The sequence below is a fragment of the Giraffa tippelskirchi genome, chromosome 5 (assembly GCF_054371585.1).
Source record: "Giraffa tippelskirchi isolate mGirTip1 chromosome 5, T2T-mGirTip1v1.2.pri, whole genome shotgun sequence".
NCBI classification, from domain to species: domain Eukaryota; kingdom Metazoa; phylum Chordata; class Mammalia; order Artiodactyla; family Giraffidae; genus Giraffa; species Giraffa tippelskirchi.
In genome coordinates, this window is record NC_137279.1 from 59403710 (window position 1) to 59431044 (window position 27335).

General features: G+C 38.2%; 1 protein-coding gene across 1 annotated transcript in view; it reads left to right on the forward strand.

Annotated features, from left to right (window-relative positions):
• USH2A (usherin) overlaps nt 1-27335 on the forward strand; it is a 901466-nt gene that overhangs the window by 750908 nt on the left and 123223 nt on the right. The window contains exon 60 of the mRNA XM_081491700.1: nt 12510-12864. Within this exon, the coding sequence (XP_081347826.1) occupies nt 12510-12864 (355 nt within the window). The remainder of the gene's footprint in view (nt 1-12509; nt 12865-27335) is intronic.

Consider the following 27335-nt stretch of genomic DNA (forward strand, 5'->3'; position numbering starts at 1 on the left):
TGGGAATTCATGTGTTTTGAGCACCTACTGGAAACTAAAATTGGTACTGGATACTTTTACACATTATCAAAGGGAAAAAAGCTACAACTAACATGTGACATTTATGTTTGAGCCTCTTTGAAAGATAAGACCTCATAGCCGCAAAAGCCTTACCTTTGATGGACAGTTAGAGCCATCCTCTGGAGGTTCAGTGGCCAAGAACTATAGTCATTCCAGAAGAAGAACCAGGTCTAGGACAAGAAATCTAGTTGTTTCTCACCACCTAACATGTGAGATTGGAAGGGCTTTTTCTCTTCTTCAAAAGATGGCACTTTTCATTTGTAGAGAGAGGGGCTCACACTGCAAGACCCCTTCTGTTTTGAGGCTTCCACTGGGCTGGCTTGATAGTGTTAGTGCAACTTCTTTTCACCATGATCTGCATAATCAATTAAGTGTATCCACCGAAAATGAAGAAAAGAGGGAAGGGGAGGGAAGAGAAGGAAAGAGAGATTGAGAAGAGTGAGAATGAGAATGAGGGGGATGAGGGGAGACAGAGAGAGACTGAGACTCCTTGGGTAGTTTAGTTTGAGGACATTGTGCTCCTTGATCCATTTTTCACTTGATCAACATGGACGTAGTTTTAAATTAATGTTTTCTTTAAATATATAGTGAATAAATAGGAGGAGGAGAGAGAGAGAGAAAGGAAATAGATACAGAGAGAGAAGGCAAGAGAAGGAGGAAGAGAAAGAGCAGGAAAGGAGAAAGTAAAACAAAAACAGAGATGAGAACAGAGAGCCGGCCACTGAGAGCCGGCCACCTGTGTTAGTCCGTTCAGGTTGCTGTAACAAAAATACCGTAACTTGTGTGCCTCATAAACAACACGTATTTATTTCTCATGGTTCTGGAGGCTGAGAAGTTTAAGATCAAGGTGCTGGCAGGTGTGCTCTTTGCTGAGGGCTCACTTCCTGCTTCACAGATGGCCTTATTCTCACTGTGTCCTCACCTGGCAAAAGTGGCCGGGAGTCCTGTGGGGACTCTTTTATCAGGGCACTAATCCCAAGCATGAGGACTCCACCCTCATGAGCTAGTCACCTCCTAATATCACCCCCTGGGTGGTTAGGATTTCAATATATTAATTTGGGGGAACACATTCATTCAGATCATAGCAGTGAAACAGAAAAGAGACTTTCTAAGACAGACACGGGCAGACATAAAGCTTTTGCAGATGAAAACCCCTTTCCAAAAGCCATCTATTTACATCAGGCATACAAAGCCCATATTTTTTCTCAGATTCCCATCCAACTCGAGCATCCTTTGTTAGTCTCTCCTGCAGCCTAGCCCTCCCTTGCTAGGTCCTGCGCCCTAGACACATCGTGAAACTTAGTTTAGGCTCCTCTTGTAACTTCAGATGGTAAAACCCTTTGATTTAGACCAATCTTCATCTCTGGGTTTGTAGGAAGATTGTGATGGGTGAAAGTATTATTGCATTTCTCTTTATGTAAATGACATTGCCCAGAATGAGCAAGCAAAATGTTTTCCTCTCAGCAAATGTTAATTTGAAGAATAATATTTCTGATTCAAATACACACAAACATGTAAAAATGGCTAATGTGAATTTACATTTTATACTAAGCACGTTAGAGCAGCCTCTAAAATGCTCATCCTCTTGGAATAGTTTTCTTTCATCTACTTAATGCTAATTGTATGAGAAAAGCACATCAAATTCCTATTCTGAATAAAGGGAAATAAAGTATCTGTTATAGACCAGGATGTGGCTTCACTCTGTTGGTTTTGTAAATAAAGCTCATGATTACAGTGACTATTCCATGGCAGCTATAGAGAGGGAAAACAGGAAATATAATGCAGAAAGCCTGCTTCAATGAAAAATACTGTAAATTGAATTTGACAGCATTTGATGGCATTTGATTATTCTAGTCACAGCCAAACAATGATATAAAGAGTAATATGAAACAGAATGTGTTACTGCCTAGCAGACTCAAAAGCAATAAACCTTCCTCCAATGTGACACAATCACTTCACAATCATAATTGTAGCCTGTTTGATACCTCTGAGTACAGCAGAAGGGCACTGACTGACATAGATACATTTTGTTTTTTATTTAAAGTGAAATGAAAATGGCGCGCTGGGGCTTCAGATACAATCGTTATGTTCACCTACATAGGCATGAATCACTTGGCAGTTATTTCAGCTGAAGTTTAAATGTGCTTAGACAACAACAATATCAAATTTTTCTTAGATAGCTACAAAAAAAATCAGAAATTTGTAAGGACTGAAATAGAATGTAGACCCATAGTTCTTTTTCATTCTGGGAATCCATAGAGCCCCTCATATGGTTATAGCCATGAGCCTGCAGGCTTTCTGGGGAGGTTATGGCATGTAATTTCTGCTTCATCATGTGCCTCTTTTTTCTTCTATCACCACCAAAGGAAATCCATTTAGCTCAAATCAAAGACGGGGTTTGACCTATGCAGATATTTTCATTAAGTTGCAGGAAGTCAATTTGCAAATCCCGACTTGAAAATGTTTGTCACTCTGCTCTCTCCAACCCCCTAAAGCATTTTCCCTCAATATTTCTCTTTTATTGTTTACATATTGCCTCTAGATAGCATCCTGTTAAAAAAAGGGGGGGGAGGGTCTGCCCTAACAAGCATATAAGCTATTTATGACTTTAAAAACTAAAACAAAAAATAACTTAGTAAGGAGGAGACTATTAATGCGATTGCTTTTGGTTAGTTCACCTGTTAGTTTGATATATTATTTAGGCTACTTTGTTGACCACACGTGAGTTACAAAAGAGATTTCCTACAACAGAGACAACCTTTTTGTTAGTGTTTTGCTAACTGTTTACTGATAGGGTTATAGATAAGGCCATCTTAGGCTTTATACAAGTATGGCTTGTATAATAAAGCTTCTTCAGCATTTCCCCTTTATTTTACATCTGTAATCATGTAAATGGCAAAATTCACCCACAAAATGCAACTTTCATTTACAAAATCCACCAAACACTTTTTAAGACTTTATAAAACACATAATAAAATGATCTCCCACTAGGAGCTCCTATTTTGAGACAGACAAAAATGCATGGGTTTTTATTCTCAAAAGCAGTCTCTAATTAAAAAAAAAAAAGATTTGATCAGTGTTCAATAAAAGACAAAAATATACAAACACCAACACCTGCTAAACACTGTAAAAGTAAAAATTGATGAGCCTTCCAAGTATTCAAATAACTGAGTATTCTAAAAAGCTGAGTAAGGTTTTGAAGGATAAAATCTGAGATAGTTTGAATGGACAGATGATATGGAAGAATACTTCAAGCAGGGTACCATAAATAATATTTTTTAGAATGAGTAATCAAGCTGATTGTGTAAACTAAGAAAAAAGGGGCATTGATTGAAAGGTGAAGGAATTTTTATGCAATCAATTTGTGTTATGTGGAAAGGAAGTATGGATGTGAAGATCGATATATAGAGCACATAGATATAGACAGATAGATAGATGGATAATGGATGATAATGTTTATTTCTACTGTAAGATCTGAGCTCTATTACCAAGGACCTTTACTATAGTAGGAGATGTAAGTCGAACTAAACAAACAGAAAAATAAGCAATATAATGTGAGAACTATAAGTATTTGTCACATTTTATTTAATGTGAAAAAATATACAGGAGAAAAGAATTCTTCCTGAAATATTTATGGAACACTTTCATTGATGAAGAATTCTTGGATATAGTTAATGTCATTAAGACTTGGCTGTACAAAATAAAAATGTAATGACTGTTTAAATTAGAAGTACTTTTTTGGAAAAAAGTTTTGACATACAGAATATTATAGAGGTTGTTAATGCCTTTTTTATGACTTGCCCATGTCATATATAATTCCCATTGATAGATAACTATTATTCATTTTAATATATGTAACATTAATGTTTTCTATTTTTAATTTCCCTTACATAAAGGAATTGTTCAAATTTTATTTCTACATTTGGATACACACACCTCTCATTTTTTTAGATTCAACAGTATTTTATTATTTGAATATTATCTTGTATTATTTAATCAGTCCCCTATTGATGGGAAAGTAGGTGATTTCCAGGTTTTCATTACAAAGGCAATTCTCCAAAAATATCTTTACAATAAGCATATGGAAGATTATCCTTAGTACTAGAAGTGCAGAATCCAATTTTGTCCATTTTAAACTTTTAGAGGTTGCTAAAGTTCATTCTCAGTCATGTCCAAGTCTTTGCAACTCCATGGACTGTAACCCATCAGCCCCCTCTGTCCATGGCATTATCCACACAAGAATACTGGAGTGGGTTGCCATTTCCTACTCTAGAGGATGTTCATAACCCAATGATCAAACCCATGTCTCTTGTATCTCCTGCATTGGCAGGTGGATTCTTTACCGCTGCACCACCTAGGAAGCTTAGAGATTCCTAAATGGTCTTTCAAAAATGGGATGTAAGAATTTCTAATTCTGAAATCTCCTATCAATATTGAAACAACAATATTTCAAATCTTTGCAAGTTCAGTATTTTAAGTGGCATATTATTATTGTTTTAATTAAAATTTTAGTCATTATAAGCCACAATGTTTATTTATTTCAAATGTATATTTGGTATTTGTGTGTATGTAGTATAGTATATATCCTTAGACTATTTTCATTCGGACAGTTTCTTATTAATTTACCTATATTCGTGTATATTAAGGAAATTCTTTTAGTGATCATATTAAAAATAGCACATCAATGATTTCTTCCAATACTTTTATGACTCTATTCCTTATATCTAAATGTAGACTTGATTTTGTTTTTGTTTACTTGAAGTGTAATTAACAACATTATATTAGTTTCAAGAGTTCAACATAATGATTCAACATTAGTGTACATTTCAGAATGATCACCACGATCAATCTAGTTACCAGCTGTCACCATTCAAATTTACAAATTTTTTTACTTTTGAGAATTTTTTTTTCACTTCCTTAGCAACTTTCAAATTTGCAACATAATATTATCGGTCTAGTCACCATGTTGTATGTTACACTTATTTCTTTTATACTAGAAGTTTTTACCCCTTCACCTCATTCTGTCCATCCCTCAAAGCCCTGGTGGTGGCTCAGATGGTAAAGTATCTACCTGCAATGCAGGAAATCCTGGCCGGGAAGATCACCTGGAAAAGGAAATGGCAACCCACTCCAGGATTCCTGCCTGGGAAATCCCATGGAACGAGGAGCCTGGCAGGCTACAGTCCATGGAGTCTTAAATAGTCAGACATGATTTAGTGACTGAGTACACACACAATTTGCCAACATTATTTTATAATTTACTGATTGGAAATGCCACCTATACAAAATTCCCATGTGTCATCTCACTCATTTCAGGACTTTGTATTGTTTCATTTGTGGTAGATAAAATAGTAGCAAGCATTACTTGATGGCAAAGATATCTCAGGTGAATAAAATTAATGGAATAAGCAAAATTCCCAACACTGAAGGTATAGGGTCCCAGTAGCAGTCAGGCTTAGCTGGAGATTTGTTATTTATAGGGAAAATTTAGAAGATCTACTTGATGCTAGATTTTGGAAGACTTTGAATACTAGGTTAAGGGGTTTAGGTTTTTGATTTGTAAACAATGTGAACCATTGAAGGTTTGGGGTAAAATAGAGCAACAATGTGATAGATTGATTAGAGCATGGCATTTGCAATCAGAAGATACATCTTCCAGGCCTTGGGTCTGCCACTTACTAGTTATGTGACCTTGGACAAGTCACTATTTTCCCTAAGCTTCATTTTTATGTAAGTTAGACTAGTAAACATAGAAAATAACATCTAGAATTTCATGGGAATTAAATCATGTATGTGAAAGCATTGTGTTAAACATAAAGCATGATTTTAAAAAATAGGAAGTTATCCAAGGTTAACCATCCATAGCCATGCTTTGGGAAGACAAATCTGGCAGTTATATATTTATATTTCAGGACAGAGAAAGGCATTAATGATAATAAAAGAAGACTGTTCTACAGTACACCTAGTATGATTCTGTTTTTCTTTAAATATATAGAATATTTTTACATTTATATGTACACAAAGTCTGGAAAGTTAAACACCAAAAGAAAGTTAACAGTGCTCATCGCCCAGAGATAGGTTATGGATAATTCTTGAATTTTTTGCTTGTCTGTATTTTCTAGTTTCTTTTTACAGTCAATATGTAATATTGTGTGATAAAGACAAAATGATGAGTTCAGTGAGTCCAGATGCAAATCTATCATCACCCTCTTTATGATTTCCTTATTTCCCTCTTTCTGTGAGCATCATCCTCGTTTTCTATGGCAATCAAAGTCGCTCAAGAAAGAAAAACCACATTGGTTATTTTAACAGAGGGAATTTAATGCAAAGAATTACTAACTGGTTGTAAATTTGTTGACTAGGTAACTGAAAGATGAAAAGAGAACTCAAGATATCATGGAGATGGCAACTGCAGGAAAGAGCTAATACCTATAGGACTGAGTCAACAAAGAGAAATAGCTTGAATTATTAAAACTCAGTAGATTAGAGGGGAACAGTTCTGATGCTGGGACCCAGACATTCAAGGAGAGGGGGAGCATCCACCAGCTGATGCAGGTGTCTGTAGGAGGAGGCATGAGATAAAGCTGGCTTTCCAAGTGTTGGGAAAATGTCGCGCTTGAATCATCTGCTTCTATGGGAGAAGGATCTACCTCCTCCAAGGTGAAAAATCCTTCTTGGAGAGAACCTTATGTAATCAGCAAGCAAGCAGGAAGCAGATAGGGAGGAGCCAGTTCCTTTTTACTTTCAGTTCTCTGGAGTCACCCTCTGGCACCCCCTATTGGCAGAGCTCAACATAGAGTCAGCTGGTAGAGCAGAAACATACATGATGGGGTCCCAGTGCTACTGTCATAAAGCCAAATATAGAAGGGTAGGTTTAGAGTTGAGAGACAATAAATTAATAATGATAACATTCTTCTGGTTCTTCTTGGAACCAAAATTTTGGACTCTTCTTGTCAACCAGTCAGTTATCTAGTCACTGCTTCAAAAAATACTCATTGTCCACTACAGTGTGCCATGCTTCACTAGGTGCTGAGAGTGTGTGGAAGAATAGGTAAAGTCCTTGCCTTCAGGGAGCTTGTGGGATAGGAGGAGAGACATAAAAAAGGAAAGTCTGTTATAATACACTGTGACAAGTGAGTCCATAAGGAAAAGATTGAGCACATAGGAGGATATTATATACCTGTTTGAGGCTTCCCTGGTGGCTCAGATGATAAAGAGTCTGCCTGCAATGAAGGAGACCTGGGTTCAACCCCTGGATTGGGAAGATCCCCTGGAGAAGGGAATGACAGCCCATTCCAGTATAGTTGCCTGGAGAATCCCCATAGGCAGAGAAGACTGGCGGGCTACAGTCCATGGGGTCTCAAAGAGTCGAACATGATTGAACATCTGTCGGTGCAAAAAATGCGTAACCCTGTTTGAGAGAGAAGCAAAGGAAAGACTTATTGGACAAAATGTGGGTAGAGTTTTACAAGCTGATTTGGAGTTAGCCTATAGAAAGGAGAAGAAAAATGAAGGAAAACGGAGCAAGGCATTGCAGAACAGGATTAACAGATATCTAAGCATGGAAGCATGAAATATAATAGTATACAGGGGAAACATGGGCAAGGATTGGATGTGTTTTTAAGCACTGGATTTTTTTTAAACATTGGAATTTGACCAGAAAGTAAAATTGGAGTAGAAATCTCAGAAGGTGAATCTGGAGTGATAAACACAGGCTAGTTCCATGACAAATCACTGAAGAGTTTTAAATGCAATTAAGCTTTAAAATTTTTGGAAGGTATTTGAAGTCTCTCCCCCCAGCACCAGAGCAGCCACTCACTCAGAAAAGCAGGACGATTCAAACTTTCCAAAGCATTTTTTTTTTTTTAGTGTCTGCTTTTATTTATTTATTTTTTAAATAAATTTATTTATTTTAGTTGGGGGCTAATTACTTTACAATATTGTAGTGGTTTTTGCCATACATTGACATGAATCAGCCATGGGTTTACATGTGTTCCCCACCCTGAACCCCCCTCCTACCTCCCTCCCCATCCCATCCCTCTGGGTCATTCCATTGCCCCAGCCCTGAGCATTTGTTTCATGCATCGAACCTGGAATGGTGTTCTGTTTCACATATGATAATATACATGTTTCAATGCTATTCTCTTAGAACTTCCCACCCTCACCTTCTCCCTCAGAGTCCATAAGACTGTTCTATGCATCTATGTCTCTTATTCTGTCTCGCATATAGGGTTATCATTACCATCTTTCAAATTCCATATATATGCATTAGTATACTGTATTGCTGTTTTTCTTTCTGGTTTACTTCACTCTGTATAATGGGCATAAGGAAGCTCTGGTACATGTACACAATGGAATATTACTCAGCCAAAGCATTTTTTAAATCACCTGTGTTTCCGCTTCCTCTACCAGCAGCCTAGTTCAAGATTCACATTTATTCTCATATGGACTGTTGAGATGACTTCTTCATTGTGTGATGACATGCTGTCACTCCCTGTTCAATGCAGCCTTTACACAACTGCTGGATTTGTCTTCCTCAATATTGGGTGTGGACATCATTTCTTCTTTTTAATTGAAGTATAGTTGATTTACAGTGTTGTGTTAGTTTCTGGTGTACAGCAAATTGATTCAGTTATATATATATATATATACATATATATATTCTTTTCAGATATTTTACCATTATGGTTTATTACAAGGTATTGAATATAGTCCTGTGCTATACAGTAGGACCTTGTTATTTATCTATCTTATATATAGTAGTGCGTATATTTTAATCCCAAATTCTTAATTTATCCCTCCCTCTCATCTCTCCCTCTTGGTAACCATAAGTTTGTTTTCTATATCTGTAAGTCTATTCCTGTTTATAAATAAGTTTATTTGTGTCACATTTTAGTTTTCACATATGAGTGATATCAAGCAGTATTTGTCTTTGTCTGACCTGCTTCCCTTAGTATGATAATCTCTAGGTCCAGCCATGTTGCTATAAATGGCATTATTTCGTCCTTTCTTATGGCTGAGTAATATCCCACCGTATATATGTGCTGCATCTTCTTTATCCATTCATCTGTTGATGGACATTTAGGTTGCTTCCGTGTCTTGACTATTGTAAACAGGACTGCAGTGAAAACTGGATTGCATGTAACCTTTCAAATTAGAGTTTTTGTCCTTTCCAGATCTGTACTCAGAGGATTGCAAGGATCACATGGTAATTCTAGTTTTAGTTTCTGAAGAAGCCTCCATATTATTCTCCATAGTGGCTGCACCAATTTACCTTCCCACCAACAGTGTAGGAGGGTTCCCTTGTCTCCACACCCTCTTACGGCTTTGGACATCATTTCAATGATAACTTCCTTTGTATTATGTATTACATTTGACCCAGTGATTTTCATGTGCATAATTAAATAAGAATTATTTAATTCTTACGGAAATTCTAGACATTATGCACTATAAGATTATTGACTCCAGTTTACAAAGTAAAATGAAAACTAGAGAATACAGGTGAGTTTGCCCAAGGTCATTTAATGGTGTGGCAAGGCAAGGCCTACAACCCATCTCCTGTGACTACAGGTGTCTCTGGTTTTTTATTTAAATTCAGAGTATTCTTAATATCGTTCATGAGGTAAGGTTGGCAGTCTCATAATCTTAAATTGTTATGGGAAATGCATTAAATTATAGGGTTTTATTTTAATTGCTTTTAAAGATAAGCACTGAGAACTGTTGGCATTCCAAGAGGGTAGGGAGTTCTTTAAAAGGTTATACTACATGAAGACAACATAAATATGAATGCCCTTTAAAATATATAGTTCCTGGTTTAATAATTATTTTTGTTTTCTTCTTAAGTGTTAAGCAACATTAAATTAACTCAAATTAGAAGAGGAAATTACTGAAGTATCTCCCACATGAGCTTAAGCAGAGCCAACTATTTGGTTCTTCAGAGAGAACTGGAAATGTGATTTTCCTGCACACAGACTGTTCAGGAGGAAACATTTCCAATTAAATGAACAGTTGAAGCTTACATCTTAAATAAATTAGAAATAATTGTTGTCTGTTCAACATCTTCTATTCAGAGTTCATTCAGACATAAAAATGTCCTAATTTTTTTTAAAATACCACGGAATGGTTACCTCGCTATGATACTAACTATTTCTTATCAGAACTGAATATTTAACCAGGCTGCATCCTCCAACTATTTTGGTGGATAAACTTGGGGCTAAGATACTACTTCATCTCTTACATAGTACAGATTTTTAAAATTTACACTTTCAGGCAATTTTTTAAAGAATATCCACAATGGGAATTTGCTGTATGGCTCAGGAAACTCAAACAGGAGCTCTATATCAACCTAGAGGGGTGGCATGGGAAGGGAGATGGGAGGGAGGTTCAGGAGGGAGGGGATATGTGTATACCTTATGGCTGATTCATGTTGAGGTTTGACAGAAGACAACAAAATTCTGTAAAGCACTTATCCTTCAATTAAAAAAGGAAATTAAAAAAAAGTATCCATTGTGTGTGTGTTCTTTTTTTTACTTTTTATGTTTTCTCCTACTATTTTTCCTTTATGTTTTGTTTTTTCTTTACTTTTTTAATAGAACGTCAGTTTTATAACAACTGTGGCTATACCTCAATGTGGGAATTCATGAGAGTTTAACAAAAATTCATTCAACTGTCAGAAAGTTTGAAGCCAGACAAAAGAGACCATTTTATTTTCCCATAGAAGTTCATGTGTTTGTCTGCTGCATCATGTTCTCAGCAAACACCTTTTGAAAAACTTACCGAGAGGAGGTTTTGGCTGTGAGCCCTGTGGTCCTCATTAGAATGGATCCATCCCACTGACGCACCTGGTACCTGGGATCTGCAGCAAGTTCAAAGACCGAACCCTGCACACCTGTGCTGGGTGCAGAGTCTGGCCCAGGCATGGTGGTGGGGAGTGATGAGGTGGGTTGTTGAACCGTAATTGCAGGTCACTGGGATTATCTGTGAATTCTCCACAGCCTCTAGCCGGTAGACTGTCATTGCTCATTCCTAGGTCATAGTGACTTATCAACTTGAGGATCATTAAATTCCCAAAGCCAAAGATTTTAAATATCCTGCCTTTTCTTGAAAGGTACTGTCATTTACTTTGTTTTAATAACCCTTTCCATTTTGATGGTTAATCTGATATGGCAGCATGTGAACGTGCCAGCATATGAAGAGTGAGCTAATTAAATACCCCTAACAGCCTGGAAAATACTGATTTATTCATCAATCTCTTCTCAACTGGAGATAAAACAAAAGGAGGAAAGGGTCATCCCTTGGGTACAATTCTTCCCCAATCTAGAATACTTACCCTCGTAGGAAAGAAGAGTTGATAGAGATGATACAAAGATGCAGAAAAGCCATGGAATTATATGCCTTTGGGCCATTCATTCAAAACATTATTTGGACTGGAAGTGTGGGGTTAGTAGATGCAAACCATTATATAGAGAATGGATAAGCAACAAGGCCCTACCGTAAACCATAGGGAACTATATTCGATATTCTCAGATATACCATAATGGAAATGAATATAAAAAAGAATGTATCTACTGAATCACTTTGCTGTATAGTAGAAATTAACACACCTTTGTAAATTAACTATACTTTAATTTTTAAAAAAAGTTTTATTGAGCTTACTGGGTTCAGATGCTGGTAACACAGAAAGAGACCAACCACAATTCTTCAGAAACTTCCCATTCTGGTCAGGTCTGCACCATGATTTTATACCCAGATTAGCAAATATCTGTTCCAAATAAAATATCATATCACATATTTGGGACCATTCTAACAACTGACAATTCCATTTCTCTTACTTAGACATTTAATGCTCTATATGTGTGTGTGTGTTAGTCGCTCAGTCGTGTTTAACTCTGCAACCCCATGGACTGTAGCTCTCCAGACTGTGGTGTCCATGGGATTCTCCAGGCAAGAATACTGGAGTGGGTTGCCATTGCCTTCTCCAATGCTCTATATATTGAGTACCAAAAGAGTTTGCATGGGCCTTAGGGGTTTTGGGGGGTGGGTAGGAGGGAAGGTTGAAATATAACTGATTTAAAATGTTGTGTTAGTTTCAGGTGTACAACAAAGTGATAGTTACTTGTTTTTTTCTGTCTGACTTCATGAGCCCTAGTTTTGACATCAGTAGAATCTAAAGATGGGACTAAATTCCTTTCTTAGATAGCTGAAAGAATTTCTTGAACATACTCTGCATTTTACTAGGTTTTGGAGAAGCCATCTGAAATAAGTTTGACTTTTACCCTTTAAAGAGTTCCCAAGCAAATTCCTGTTATTAGACTTGCCATGTTCATTTTGTTAACGGAACTGTTGAAAAATTTTGAGTTGTAACAAATTCTTCTAAAAAGCAATTTCTCTGTCCACAAACCTTCTTTTGAGTGTGCGGTGTCACTGATTCCCTCTGGGTTTCCTTTCAGACGTCCTACTGGCATTGAAGAGGAATCCCTTGTGTTTGTCTGGTCAGAAGGAGCCCTTGAATTTATTGACGATGCAGACACTTTGAGGCCTTTCACGCTCTATGAATATCGGGTCAGAGCCTGTAACTCCAGGGGCTCTGTGGAGAGTCTGTGGTCGTCAGCACGAACTCTGGAAGCTCCACCTCAAGATTTTCCAGCACCTTGGGCTCAAGTCACCGGTGCGCATTCAGTTCTGCTGAACTGGACCGAGCCGGACTCTCCCAATGGCATCATCTTCCAGTATCGTGTGGTTTACCAACAGAAAACTGATGACCCGTCCTTGAACTTCTCTGCTGTGCATGCTTTCACAGTGATGGTAAGAACTTTAGAAAAAAGAAAAAAAAAGAATAACAGGTACTTAGATTTTTTTAAATTAATTTTTATTGAAGTGTACCTGCTTTACAATGTTCTGTTATTAATAGTTTCTACTGTACAGCAAAGTGGATTAGCTCTTGTTGTTGTTCAGTTGCTAAATCATGTCCGACTCTTTGCAACCCCATGAATTGTAGCCCACCAGGCTTCCCTGTCCTTCACTGTCTCCTGGAGCTTTCTCAAACTTATGTCCATTGAGTCGGTGATGCTATCTAACCATCTCATCCTCTGCCACCCCCTTCTCCTTTTGCCTTCAATATTTCCCAGTGTTAGGGTCTTTTCCAATGAGTTGGCTCTTCACATCAGGTGGCCAAAATACTGGAGCTTCAGCTTCAGCATCAGTCCTTTCGGTGAATATTCAGGGTTGATTTCCATCAGGATTGACTGTTTTGATCTCCTTACTGTCCAAGGACTCTCAAGAGTCTTCTCCAGCACCACAGTTCAAAAGTATCAGTTCTTCAGTGCTCAGCCTTCTTTGTGGTCCAGCTAGATATATACGTATATCCCCTCTTTTTTGGATTTCCTTTCTCATTTAGGTCACCACAGAGCATGGAGTAGAGTTCCCTGTGTTATAAAATAGGTTCTTGTTTGTTATCTATTTTTTCCCCTTTGGTTGTCTATTTTATGCATAGCATCAATAGTGTATATATGACAATCCCAATCTCCTGATTCATCCTATCACCCCTCCCTTCACCCTTGGTATCCATATGCTTGATCTCTATGTCTGTGTTTCAATTTCTGCTTTGCAAATTAGATCATCTGTACTGTTTTCCTAGATTCCACATACTTGCATTAGTATATATTTGTTTTTCTCTTTCTGACTTCATTCTGTTTGACAGTCTCTATGTCTATCCATGGCTGTACATTAACCCAATCTTGTTCCTTTTTACGGCTGAAATATTCCATTGTGTATAGAATAGGTGCTTATATGGTTAATATATTGACATTAATTTTCTTATCTGGCTCATCATTTTTCTTTACTTGATGCTTAAATATATGGGAATTATTAAGTGCAAAAGTTCCAAAGTAGTCATGGGGAGAGGATACTGAACTAAGTATAGGAGATACTGGAGACCAGTGTTCAGATCATAGTTAATCTGTGTTACTGCCAGAAAATAACTGAATCTCTCTTTGCATGACTTCCAAACCCATTAAATGGAAGTATTAAATATTTCCCTCTGCACCTCACAAGGATGAAATTAGACATGTCAGATATGTAAATATGATATTATTGACTCTTTGAGAAAAGAGAAAATTTAATTTCTAGATATACCTATCTAGATATATAGATACGGTTATACATATACATCACATGCACTATAACTTACTGGTGATTTTTCAGGGGTGGCCTCCTCTGGCCCATACCACCACTTAATTCAGTTTACCTTCTATCCCCTGAGAGCTTACTTTATACCTGGCATAGCCTTATGTTCTATAGGAGATACAAAAAACAGGATGGTCCTTCTCTCAGGGAGCTTTCTCTATTATAAGACTGCAAAGATGAGACCTGAACACTAAAAACTAAGCAAACTAGTGGGTTACAGCCCATAATATCCACCACACTGGGATTCAGATCCCAAACCCCACCACCTACTGGCCACAAACCACAACACAAGAAAATATCATACATCAAAAGTGTTAAGCAAGAAATGCTCTGGAAAGTTTATAAACCTGATTCTATTTGTATAAAAAGTTCTAGAATATTATAAGTATAGAGAGGAGATATATTGGGACAAGGAACTTCTCTGCACTTATCAATAAGGCTACCTGTAGGGAGAAGATACAGTGTTACATTTTGCTTCATGTAATTCTCTATTTTTTTTTAAATGACCATTTATTATTATTTTATTTTTTAAAAATGTTAATCTTAGTAAAGATCTGTAAAACCCCAAATTAACCAAGTTATGTCTCATAGATATTAGTTGGCAGCCCTGACTCTCCCCAGCATTGAGCAGAATGATGGGCAGGTAGCAGATATTAACAAAATAGAAAAGACAGAAAGAAATGCTCTGGGAGGTCAGCAGGGAACCCTAAGACTGAAGGGATTTCATGCAAAGATGAAACACTGTGGTCTTGGGAGTGAAATACACATGGTTTTCAAAGTGTGCGGTGACTGTACTAAATATGAAAAACCCTCACAAGGAAGAAAAAGTGGACAACATAAAGCATCAGTTTCAAAGACCAGATCATTTTCTATGCTTCCAGTTTTGGAAGCCCAGTTTATATGAAGGCTATCTTCAAAATATCCTATCTTCAAGATATCCAAAATATCTAAATTAGGTGAGGCAAACGTATTTTAATGAAACTCCAGAATAATCTTCATAAATGAATAGGATGTAATATTTTCTCACTATCCAATGTTCAAATTTCTCATTTGACTAAGAAATAAGCAAAGTATTAATTAAAGAAATCTTCATTTTTAACTTAATTTTTGTGTTATGTTGGAATATAGATGATTTACAATGTTGTTTTAGTTTCAAGTGCACAGCAAAGTGATTCAGTCATGCATATACATATATCCATTTTTTCCCGTATAAATAATTGCAGAATGTTGAGTAGAGTTCCTATACTATACAGAAGGTCCTTGTTTACTATCAACAAGGCTTTATTTTATATATAGTTTGTATATGTTAATCCCAAGCTTCTAATTTACCCCTCCTCCCCTACATTTCATCTTTGGTAACCATAAATTTGTTTTCTGAGTCTGTGAGTCTGTTTCTGTCTTGCAAATGAGGTCATTTATATCTTTTTTTTTAGATTCCACATATAAGTGATATGATATTTGTCTTTCTCTGACTTACTTCACTTAGAAAATTAATCTCTAAGTCCATCTGTGTTGTGGCAAATGTCATTCTTTCATTTTTTTATGGCTGAGCAATAGTCCCTTGTATATATGTACCACATCTTCTCTATCCTTTCCTCTGTCAGAGAACATTGAGGTTGCTTCTACGTCTTGGATATTGTAAATAGTTCTGCAGTGGATATTGGGGTGCTTGTGTCTTTTCAAGTTAGAAAACTCTAATGCCCAGGAATGGGATTGCTGGACCATATGGTAGTTTTATTTTTAGTTTTACAAGGAACCTCCATACTGTTCTCCATAGTGGCTTTACCAATTTATATACCCATGAACAGTATAAGAAGTTTCCCTTTCTCCACACTCTCTCCAGCATATACTGTTTATAGAATGTTTGATGATGGCCATTCAGACGGGTGTCAGGTGACACTATTTTTTTTGATTTGCATTTCTCTAATAATTACCAATGTTGAGCATCTTTTATATACCTCTTGGCCATCTGTATGTCTTCTTTGGAGAAATGTCTATTTGGATATTCTGCCCATTTTTTGATTAGATTGTTTATTTTTCTTATATAGAGCTGCATGAGCTGTTTGTAAATTTTGGAGATTAATCCCTTGTCAGTCACTTCATTTGAAAATATTTTCTCCCATTCTGTGCATTCTCTTTTCCTTTTGTTTATGGTTTCCTTTGCTGTGCAAAAGCTTGTAAGTTTGATTTGGTCCCATTTATTTTTGTTTTTATTTTCATTACTCGAGGAGGTGGATCCAAAAAGATTTTGCTGAAATTTATATCAGAAAGAAATCTTCACTTATATTTAGAATTAAGAATTTATTTTTTATTTGACACTTAATTTATATATCATGGTCTTTTATATTACGTTTAACAGTGCCCTCATTATAAGGTTAGAAGCAATGTTCTTAAGCATAGAAATTCTTTTTTAGTTATGTGATCCATGGGGAAATCTATTGTCTCCCACCATATCCTTGTATTCATGTCCTCAACTTCCACCCTGAAAGAAGAATACTGAAAAATTCTTGACAGGAGCTTTCTGAATGAGACATCTTAATTTAAATATATTTTATTGACAACATCAATATTGCAATTATTAAACTTCTGATCTTGTAAAATATGGCTTTCAGAGACATGAGCCTAAACATTTAATCTCTCAGAAAGTTCTACTGGAATTCCATTGTGAAATAGCCTCTAAGTCATCCCTTCATGTTGTTGTTTGTTTATTTGCTCAGTCATGTCCTACTCTTTGCGACCCCATGGACTGCAGCCCGCCAGTCTCCTTTGACCATGGGATTTCCCAGGCAAGAATACTGGAGTGGGCTTCTATTCCCTTCTCCAGTGGATCTTCCCGATCCAGGGATGGAACCCACTTCTGCATCTCTGGCATTGGCAGGCGGATTCTTTACCACTGAGCTACCTGGGAAGCCCTCATCCCTTCATATCCAGTTTCATTTTACAGCACAATACTCAAAGTATTTAATGAACTATGTTCTTTATTTAATCTATTTGGTTCCATTTTTATCACACTAAAAAGTTCCTTCAAAAGAGGAAGGTTTATGGCCTCAAGCTTTAAGCCTTGCATGTCTCTTGATATATGGGCCTTCCCCAACATTCATTACCAGACCAATATTACTTTATTCCTCCATTTTTCTAAAGATCAATCTTTGCAGTGCTAAAAAGAAGAGCCAGAAAAATTGAGAAACAGTATTTCTGAATTCTGCTTTTGAATGTATGTATGTGTATGTTCAAAGTGGTCCTCCAAAACCTGGATCTTTGTCCCTGAATATCCCACGAGGAAATTTCATTAGGGTCATGAGGAAAAGTCCCATTTGAACTTTTTAGCAATCAAGGACATATTCCACAAAGCAATCAGGCTAGAGTTATGACATTCTGGTCACTATACCAAGTTTCCATGACTCTTTATGGACTGATATCTTTGAAAGAAGTAATCTGGAAAATAAACTATTGTCTTTGAGTTTCATTCATTCCTACATCCCCAAGAGAATGTGTTCAACCATTTTTTGAAGATACATAAAGAAGGAGATTCTAGAGGCTCTTAATTCCAATTCCTCATTGTCAGAGAAGAATGTTCCTTTTAGTCTATCCAAATCCCTCCTCCTGTATTTGAGGTTCATCTCTTCCTATTCAAAATAGCATCACTTCTTTCTATACTAGTATATTGGACCCTCAGGGTCAAGAACATGTTATTGACAATTCAATCCAATTTGGCAAATAGTCATTGAGTACTCTATTCAATATGTCAATACTCTATCCTACCTTCTACTATATGAGAGAGGTCTGCCATGCAGCTGGGCTATTGGGCAGAGACTCTGAGGGAAGAGAGTAGTCAAGTCTGAGACACAGATTTTTTACTACTAGGCATTTCAGGCTTTTAAGTTTCTTTGCTTCTGAGTTTCTGCTGCTCATGTGTTGATGTTGTTTTTCAATTGCCAGGTCATATCCAACTGTTTGAGACCCCATGGACTGTAGCATGCCAGGCTCCTCTGTCCTCCACTGTCTCCCCTGAGTTGGCTCAAATTCATGTCCTTTGAGTCAGTGATGCTATCTAACCATCTCATACTCTGCTGCGTCCTTCTCCTTTTGCCTTCAACCTTTCCCAGCATCAGGGTCTTTCCCAATAAGTCAGCTCTTCACATCAAGTGGCCAAAGTATTGGAGCTTCAGCTTTACCATCAGTCCTTCCAATGAATATTCAGAGTTGATTTCTTTAGGATTGACTGGTTTCATCTCCTTGCAGTCCAAGGGACTCTTAAGAGTCTTCCCCAGCCCCATAGTTCGAAAGCATCAATTCTTCAGTGCTTAGCCTTCTTTATGATCCAACTCTCCCATCCATGCATGACTACTGGAAAAACCGTAGCTTTGACTACTTGGACCTTTGTCAGCAAAGTGATATCTCTGATTTTTAATCTCTCTTTAATCTCTCTTTGTCATAGCTTTCCTTCCAAGGAGCAAGTGTCTTTTAATTTCATGGCTGCAGTCACCATCCACAGTGATTTTGGAGCCCAAGAAAATAAAATCTTGCAGTGCTTCCACATTTTCCTCTTCTATTTGCTGTGAAGTGATGGGACTGGATGCTATGATCTTAGTTTTTTGAATGTTGAGTTTCAAGTCAGCTTTTTCACTCTCCTCTTTTACCTTCATTAAGAAGCTCTTTAGTTCCTCTTCACTTTCTGCCATTAGAGTGATATCATCTGCATATCTGAGGTTGTTAATATTTCTTCCAGCAATCTTGATTCCAGCTTGTGAGTCATCCTGCCCAGCATTTTGCATGATGTACTTTGCATATAAGTTAAACAAGCAGGGTGATAATATACAGCCTTAATGTACTCCTTTCCCAATTCTGAACCAGTCCATTGTTCCATGTTCAGCTCTAACTGTTGCTTTTTGACCTGCATACAAGTTTCTCAGGGGACAGGTGAAAGAATTTTCCAGCATTTTTTGTGATCTGTATAGTCAATGTAGTCAGTGAAGCAGAAGTAGATATTTCTTCTGGAAATCCCTTGCTTTTTCCATGATCTAACAAATGTTGACAATTTGATCTCTGGTTCCTCTGCCTTTTCTAAACACAGGTTGTACATCTGGAAATTCTCAGTTCAAAAACTGCTGAAACATAGCTGGAAGGATTTTGCACATAACCTTGCTAGCATATGAAATGAGTGTAATCGTGTGGCAATTCTTTGGCATTACCTTTATTTGGGATTTGAATGGAAAACTGGACTTTTTCAGTCCTGTGGCTGCTGCTGAATTTTCCAGATTTGCTGATATATTGAGTGCAGCACTTTCATAGCATCATCTTTTATGATTTGAAATAGTTCAGCTAGAATTCCATCACCTCCACTAGCTTTGTTCATAGTAATGCTTCCTAAGGCCCCCTTGACTTCAGGGGGGGCCAGGATGTCTGGTTCTAGGTGAGTGACCACACCATCATGGTTATCAAGGTCATTAAGACTTTTCTTGTGTAGTTCTTCTGTGTATTCTTGCCACTTCTTAATTTTCTGCTTCTGTTAGGTCCTTACCATTTCTGTGCCGATTTCCTTTTAAATCTCTCTATCGCCTTCCTGGCTCTACTCACTGTGTTTCCAATTCCTACACCAACTAAATGTCTTCACTGCCTCTTTCCATTTCTGTGCCTCTCCTAGGATATTTTCCAACTTTTTGTTTCCTTGACAGTTATGGCTGAAATGCACGAGAGCAAAGGAACTACATTTTCAGTTAGTGAGATACAGAATCAATCCCCACAATCCAGGATTACAATTCAGTTCCCAGCCTTGCAAGAGGTGTCACTAATGCCCCTCATTCAGCCTTTGTTTCTCTTGGGATCCCATCCCCCCACAAGAAGTCACCAATAAATTGTGTGTAGAGTTGTGCCATCACTAACTTGTCCCAGAGTCCCCCCAGAGCTGTTTATAGACAGGTGGACGTAGCTGGGAGAGCCTCATAAAACAGGTGCAATGAATGCATGAGTCCTCCTGATGGTGGCAGTGGATGGAGAACTGGCAGTGGGGGCCCTCTATGGGGGTGGAAAGCATATGTGTTGGCAGGAGCAGCAGCAGCAGAGGCAGCAGGAGAGACGAAATGGAAAGAGTGTGGCTTTTAATGTATCACCAGCTTCTCTCTTAATCACATGAAAAGTTTCATCTCCGTTTGGACCTACAGAGATTCTTCTAAGGGGAAGAGAGAGATATCTAGTTCCTTAGGATCTCTTCAAACCAAGCCCCTCCCTACCGAAAACCAGCTTTAGGTAGAAGTCCTTAAACCCCCTCCCGATTAGCTCGGTGATGAATTGTGCGGTGTCAGGAGAGGAACTGCATGTAGCCTTGCTTGGCACGGGAGAGTTCCACGGTGGTATTTACAGGGAACACTCCTGGCGAGGTTGGCGGTACTGTTGCCACCATTCAGATGTGTTTGCTTTTTCTCCCTGGCACCTGCCATCACACTGGCAAAAATAACTTGGGACAGAAAGGCAAAAGTGGTTTACCTGTTAGTCTGTGCTGTCAGTATATCCCTGCTCACCCCACAGGGTTATAAAACATCAAGCCCAGATTAGACACTTGCCCAGTCCCCTGAAAGATAGATGGTCCCTCGCTCTGTATGTAGAATCAAGCATGCGGTGCTGAGGAGTAAGCAAATTATATGGGTCACTAAAAGTTGGCTTCCGATCTGGAAATAAAATCCAGAATTACAGACTCTAGTTTCTAGATTCTAATTGCCAAACTTCCTTGCCCAATGTCACCAAGGAAGTATTCAGAATGTTCCCATGTGGTTGTCGCAAATCTCTTTACCATTAAGTAGATATGTAAGGGGGGAAAAACGAGACTCTTTATAATTGGCATATGATAGGGAGTTTGTGAATAAATCAATGATTTATTTTTAATCCCATTTTCATTTTGGCTTAGTCTAATGTAAAATATTATTTCTCTTTACATATGATCTTGAATCAGTTGGAGCTCTTAAATTTGATTGTTCTTGGCATTTTTCCCCAGATCCACTGATAAGTCAAAAGAAATGCTTTGGGAAATACGGTTATCTAAAAAGACTACTTTGGTGACTGTTATTCCAAAATCAAGAAAAATAGTGATAAAAACAATAGCCATACTTTTTGTGTCAGTTGGGACTTTCACATTATAGAATATGAGTAATAATATCATTCATTCTGATACCAAATATGGGAGAGTAGATGTCACACAAAACAACATGTTGGCACACCCATTTTTTATTGTAAAGAATTTTGTTTGATTTCAACTGTTCATTTATTAGGCTTCTGTTATCTTTCTGCTTTTTTTTTCTAATACCCTACCCTATGCTAATATCTAACCAATCTACTTTTTGCTCAATATTATTGGGCATGAAAAACCATGTAAGTCGTGAACTTTGTATAACTGCTTCCTTGGAAGGGCCTTATTTATCTCCAACCACTTTATTCCACAAGCTTTATCAGGACTCACTTCCTTGCTCATGAGATCTCCAGAGCAAGTTCCATGGTTTCCCAGTCACTTTCAGTGACAAGGACCGGTCTAGTTTTGGTAATCAGGACTCATTTGTGTGATAAAAAAATCCAGTCTAAATCCAGTCTAAAGCCTGACTTGTGTTAAGGCAACAACAGTGGGGAATAGAGGGCATGTCCATTTTTATTTCTTTTGTTCTTGTTGATTTCTCCAGGGTCATGGTATAAAAGATAAAATTAAACTAAAAGAGGCAGAGCCTAATATTGTTCTGGTCCATCTACCATTGCCTTCGTTTATGTAAGTGTCTCGTGGAATTTTTTTTATGGGTTACATGGAGGTCTCCCATGGGAAATTCCATGCCTCATAGTTCCTGATGCAGGCAACACACTCTTTGGCAAATTTATTGCACCCCTGTCCATTACTGCCCCCAAAGATCCACCCACAGCCTTCTACTTCTAGGTTCCCCTCTCCCAAAACATCAGCCAATATCAGGACCTAGCATGTTAGCAAAACTCATTCCTTTTTTGACATTCACTAGGCTTGTGGAAAAGTTGTTCTATTAAAAAAGGAAAGTACAACTAGTCCAGCACTATCTTCTCTACTTGCCTTACCACTGGGTAGGACCCAGCCAGCCTCAGAACTTGAGAATTCATTGAATGAGAAGCAGGTGTTAGCTTCTGTGTTAGACCATGATCCCCAAATCCTGGGATCATGTAAGAATCTCAGAATACCCTTCTTTACCCTGGTGGCTGCATAAAAATTATCCTATAAGTCTCTTTACCTTCATAGCTAGCCTCTTGAAAAGAGTGTAAGGTCCATCTTGCCTTTCTTGCAGACACCCTCAATTTTTTCCTGATGTTCTCTAGGACAGTGGTACCCAACCTTTTTGGCAACAGGTACCAGTTTTGTGAAAGACAGTTTTTCCACAGACTGGCATGAGGGGAATGACTTCAGGATGATTCAAGCACATTACATTTTTGTGCACTTTATTTCTGTTGTTATTATTATATCAGCTCCACCTCAGATCATCAGGCATTAGATCCTGGAGGCTGGGAACCCCTGATCTAGGATGTCCTTCATATGCCTGAGAGAGGAGTGTGGAGCACTTCCCATCCCTCTCTCAAGTGGTAAGGAGATAACCTGGAGAAACTGCCCTACAGAATTCCTCTCTGGAACTTGCTTTTCATAAACCTGGATCTTCTCTTATATAAGTTGTCTTAAACAGATCTTCAGAGGGAAGATGAACTTGAAAGTGTAAAGCTGATACTTTCTGTAAGTCATACAGATGTTTGCCTAGCACTTCCAGGAGAGCTGCATTGTTATTCAGTCACTAAGTCGTGTCCAACTCTTTGCAACTCCCTGGACTGCACCACACCAGGCTTCCCTGTCCTTCAGGAGTTTGCTCAAGCTTATGTCCATTGAGTCAGTGATGCTATCTAACCATCTCATCCTGTGTCACCTGCTTCTCCTCCTGCCTTCAATCTTTTCCAGCATCAAGGTCTTTTCCAGTGAGTCAGCTCTTAGCATTAGGTGGCCAGAATATTGGAGCTTCAGTTTCAACATCTGTCCTTCCAATGAATAATCAGGGTTGATTTCCTTTAGGATTGACTAGTTTGATATCTTCTCTGTCCAAAGGACTCTCAAGAGTCTTCTCCAGCACCACAATTTGAAAGCATCAATTCTTTGGTACTCAGCCTTCTTTATGGTTCAACTCTCACATCTGTGCATGACTACTAGAAAAACCATAGCTTTGACTATATGGACCTATGTCAGCTAAGTGATGTCTCTTCTTTTTAATATGTCGTCTAGGTTTATCATAGCTTTTCTTCCAAGGGGCAAGCGTCTTTTAATTTCATGGCTGCAGTCACTGTCCACATTGATTTTGGAGCCCAAGAAAATAAAACTGTCACTGTTTCCACTTTTTCTCGATCTATTTGCCATGAAGTGATGGGACCAGATGCTATGATCTTAGTTTCTTGAATGCTGAATCTTAAGCCAACTTTTCACTCTCTTCTTTCGTTTTCATCAAGCGGCTCTTCAGTTCCTCTTCACCTTCTGCCATTAGAGTGGTGTCATCTGCCTATTTGAGGTTATTGATATTTCTCCCAGCAATCTTGATTCCAGTTTGTGCTTCATCCAGCCCAGCATTTCACATAATGTACTCTATATATAAGTTAAATAAGCAGAGTGACAATACACAGCCTTGACATACCTCCTTTCCCAATTTTGAACCAGTCCATTTTTCCATGTCTGGTTCTAACTGTTCCTTCTTCACCAGCATACAGGTTTCTCAATAGGCAGGAGCCACATATTTTTCTAAGTTCTAGTCATTATCCTGCAGCACACACTGTTACATAGCTAAATGGCTCTATCATCTTTCTAGCTGCTTAAGTCACATCATAAGTTGTGTGGCTTGAGGCCTCTACTTTACTTCCGGATCCAATCTTTTACTAAGTTCTGTTGATTCTACTTCTACAGTATGTTGAATCTTCTGCTTGAAGGTCCCATGATGTCCACTTCTCCTCAGATGATCTCATTGTTACACTTCAGATGCATCCGGCATCCTACTTAATTGTCGAGTTTGAACTACAGTGTTACCTACTTCACAGGACTGTTGCAAGGGCTAAATAAATGAATGCATATGCAAAATATTTTAAGACTGGAAATAGCAATATGCTGCTGCTAAGTCGCTTCAGTTGTGTCCAACTCTGTGCGACCCCATAGACTGCGTGCGACCCCATAGACTGAAGCCTACCAGGCTCCTCTGTCCATGGGAGTTTCCAGGCAAGAGTACTGGAGTGGGTTGCCATTGCCTTCTCCAGTAGCAATATAAATAGGCTATAAAACTTCACATATCCTATTATTTTGAATAATAGAGGCTTAAAAATGAGCAAATGCAGAAAATATTAGCTTTGGATAAAGCGACTGTATGAATTTTGTCATGACTGGAAACACTGTGTTGCTGTGCTGTGTTCAGTCATGTCCAACTCTGTGACCCCATGGGTGACCCTTTGGACTCTAGCCTGTCAGACTCTTCTGTCCATGGAATTTTCCAGGCAAGAATATTGGAGTGGATTGCCATTTCCTACTCCAGGGAATTTTCCGGACCCAGGAATCAAACCCATGTCTCCTACACGTCCTGCACTGGTAGGCAGATTCGTACCTACTGAGCCACCTAAGAAGCCCCTTTGGAAAAACATAGGTTGTGTTTCTTTTAAGCAGGCCTCACCTTGCTGAGCTTGCAAGTTCAAACATTTCCTGATACATTATTGTTAATTTCTAGATAATATCTCAGATATTGGGTTAGATTCTATTTCCTTCCTAAGTTTCCCAGAGCAAGAATATGCTTTTCATCTCCCTGAGGTTTAGTCCTGACCCGTCTCTCCTCAGGACCATCACGGCAGTCACTCTAAGAGTCCTCCTCAGGCCATTTCCACTCTAGATGCAGCTCTGTTTACCTGCCGTTATACTCATAGGACCCTACCCATTCCCTTAGAGTTGAGATCATATCAGCAAAACACATGGTCTTTTGGTCACACACACACACACACACTTCCCAAATCATACAGATGCTGCCAAGTTGGCAGCCACCCACTTCACTTTTGCCATCGGTATATGGGACATGGGTGGGAAGACTGTTTGCCCTTTAACTCAGGTATGTTGTTTTTTTCCTGCTCTTTAACTGAATTATAAGGAAGCTCTATTTAGACACCAAGATTTTCTTAGAGCCTTGTTAACAAATACTATTTGATTCCATTTATTATGCTATACTTAGAATAGTCAAATTCATAGAGTCAGAAAGTACATTGGTAGATGCCTGGGAAGGGGAGAGGAGATGGGGAGTTAAGAGTTTAATGGGGAAAGAGTTTCAGTTTAGGAAGGTGAAAATTCAGGAGATGGATGATGGTGAGAACTGCACAGTGTGAAAGTACCTAGTGCTGACCTGCACAGTTTCAGATGGTTAAAATAGTATGTTTTATATTATGTGACTTTTACCAAAAAAAAAAAAGATTTTAATAATATATGTATATATAGATATGCACACACACATATATATATGAAAGTAAAAGGAACTAGCCCACACTCTAAACAGGCCCAGGCCATAAATTCAGAATATATACCATTTAGCAGAGACAGCAAGCTGTAAATGGCAGTGAAGGGCAGAAGCTAATTGAACTCCAGGGCTCTTGTCGCCAGTAGAAAGTCACCAGTACCTGAGACAAGATGGCTGCTCCCGAATCCCCCATTGTAGCCAAGAGATCACGTTCTGAGCTCTGCAAGGGCTTCTGGGTGAGGGGGAATCATACACAGATGACCAATTCTTTTATGGTTCACAGCCGATCAAAGTGAAATTCAGCAGCTGTTCAGGACAAGTGACCACTGTAACGGCTGTAATATAACCTACTAAATAGAGAGGGAATTGCATTAGAGCAAGAGGTTAGCCGTGATTATCGGCAGGTGAGTGCTTTATTGAAGTTGAAAGACCATTAACATTGATAGAGTAATTATTTCAACTTGAAAGTAATTACCTTGATGGGTGATAACTTCTCCAGTGTTCCCAGATTTGATTGGGCCAAACAATGGTGAGCTCCTGAAGCCTAGAAAAATATTACAACAATACTGTGATTTTTAAATTACTGAAACCACTGTTGGAATATTTTAATTATGCCGAACAGTGAAAAGATTTTGCCTTACACCAGCCAGTGACCTCTCATGTAGAGAGAGACATTTGCTTTTTAATCCAAATGCAATGACCCACACCCACCACCTGTGAATACATATGTGATGGGTTTGCAAATGAATCTTTTTTATCTCGATATAATGTTTAAGGTGAAACATCTTGTTAATACTGTAGTTGGATGTTACTGAGTTCCAATGGCTAACCTTGGGGATCATAGCTGTGAAGAAGGAGGCCCCAAAATAGCATTTTCTCTTTGTCACAAAGGGTTTAAATTTGTATGTATTAAATATTTTGCTAATGAAATTCTCAAAATTGAAAATTATGAATACCATGTATTGTGGATCCCAAATCTCAGACTTTAGTGTGTCCTGTAATCCATTTGTTGAAATAGTTTTCTTGCTTGATGCAATGCAACTCCACTAGAATCATACCATGCTCAGGGTATTTTCTGTTCATTCACACTGAGCATCAGTAAACAAAGTGAAAGTTGAAAACCTGAGCTTGTCTGAAAACTAATGCACGTGTGAAAACTGTGCATCATTTGCAATTGAGGACCAATACACACAAAATCTAAAGTGGTTGATCAAGACCAAGAAATATTATGGGACTCCTCCATTCATCAGCAGTTCACCTTAAGTTTCTTTTCAGACTCTGTCATGCGCAGAAGCTATGCCAGATGCAAATTCTCTCCTCTCTGGGACCCATGGTGTTTTTAGAGCAAATAAGGGGAAAGTTAAATTACAAAATAATAAGCAATTATTTTTGGTCATGCATGGGCATTGATTGTACTTATAAACATTTAAAAGAACCTGGGGCAGTCCTAACTCCTTCCTCTGCTTCCAAACCCAGCACTTACCCTCTGGAACCACAAAGCATTGACTGAACACACACAGAATCATGAGTCTTAGTCCTGCTGTCAGAAAAGATGAATGTGGCATCACCCTCAAGTTCCTGGATGAT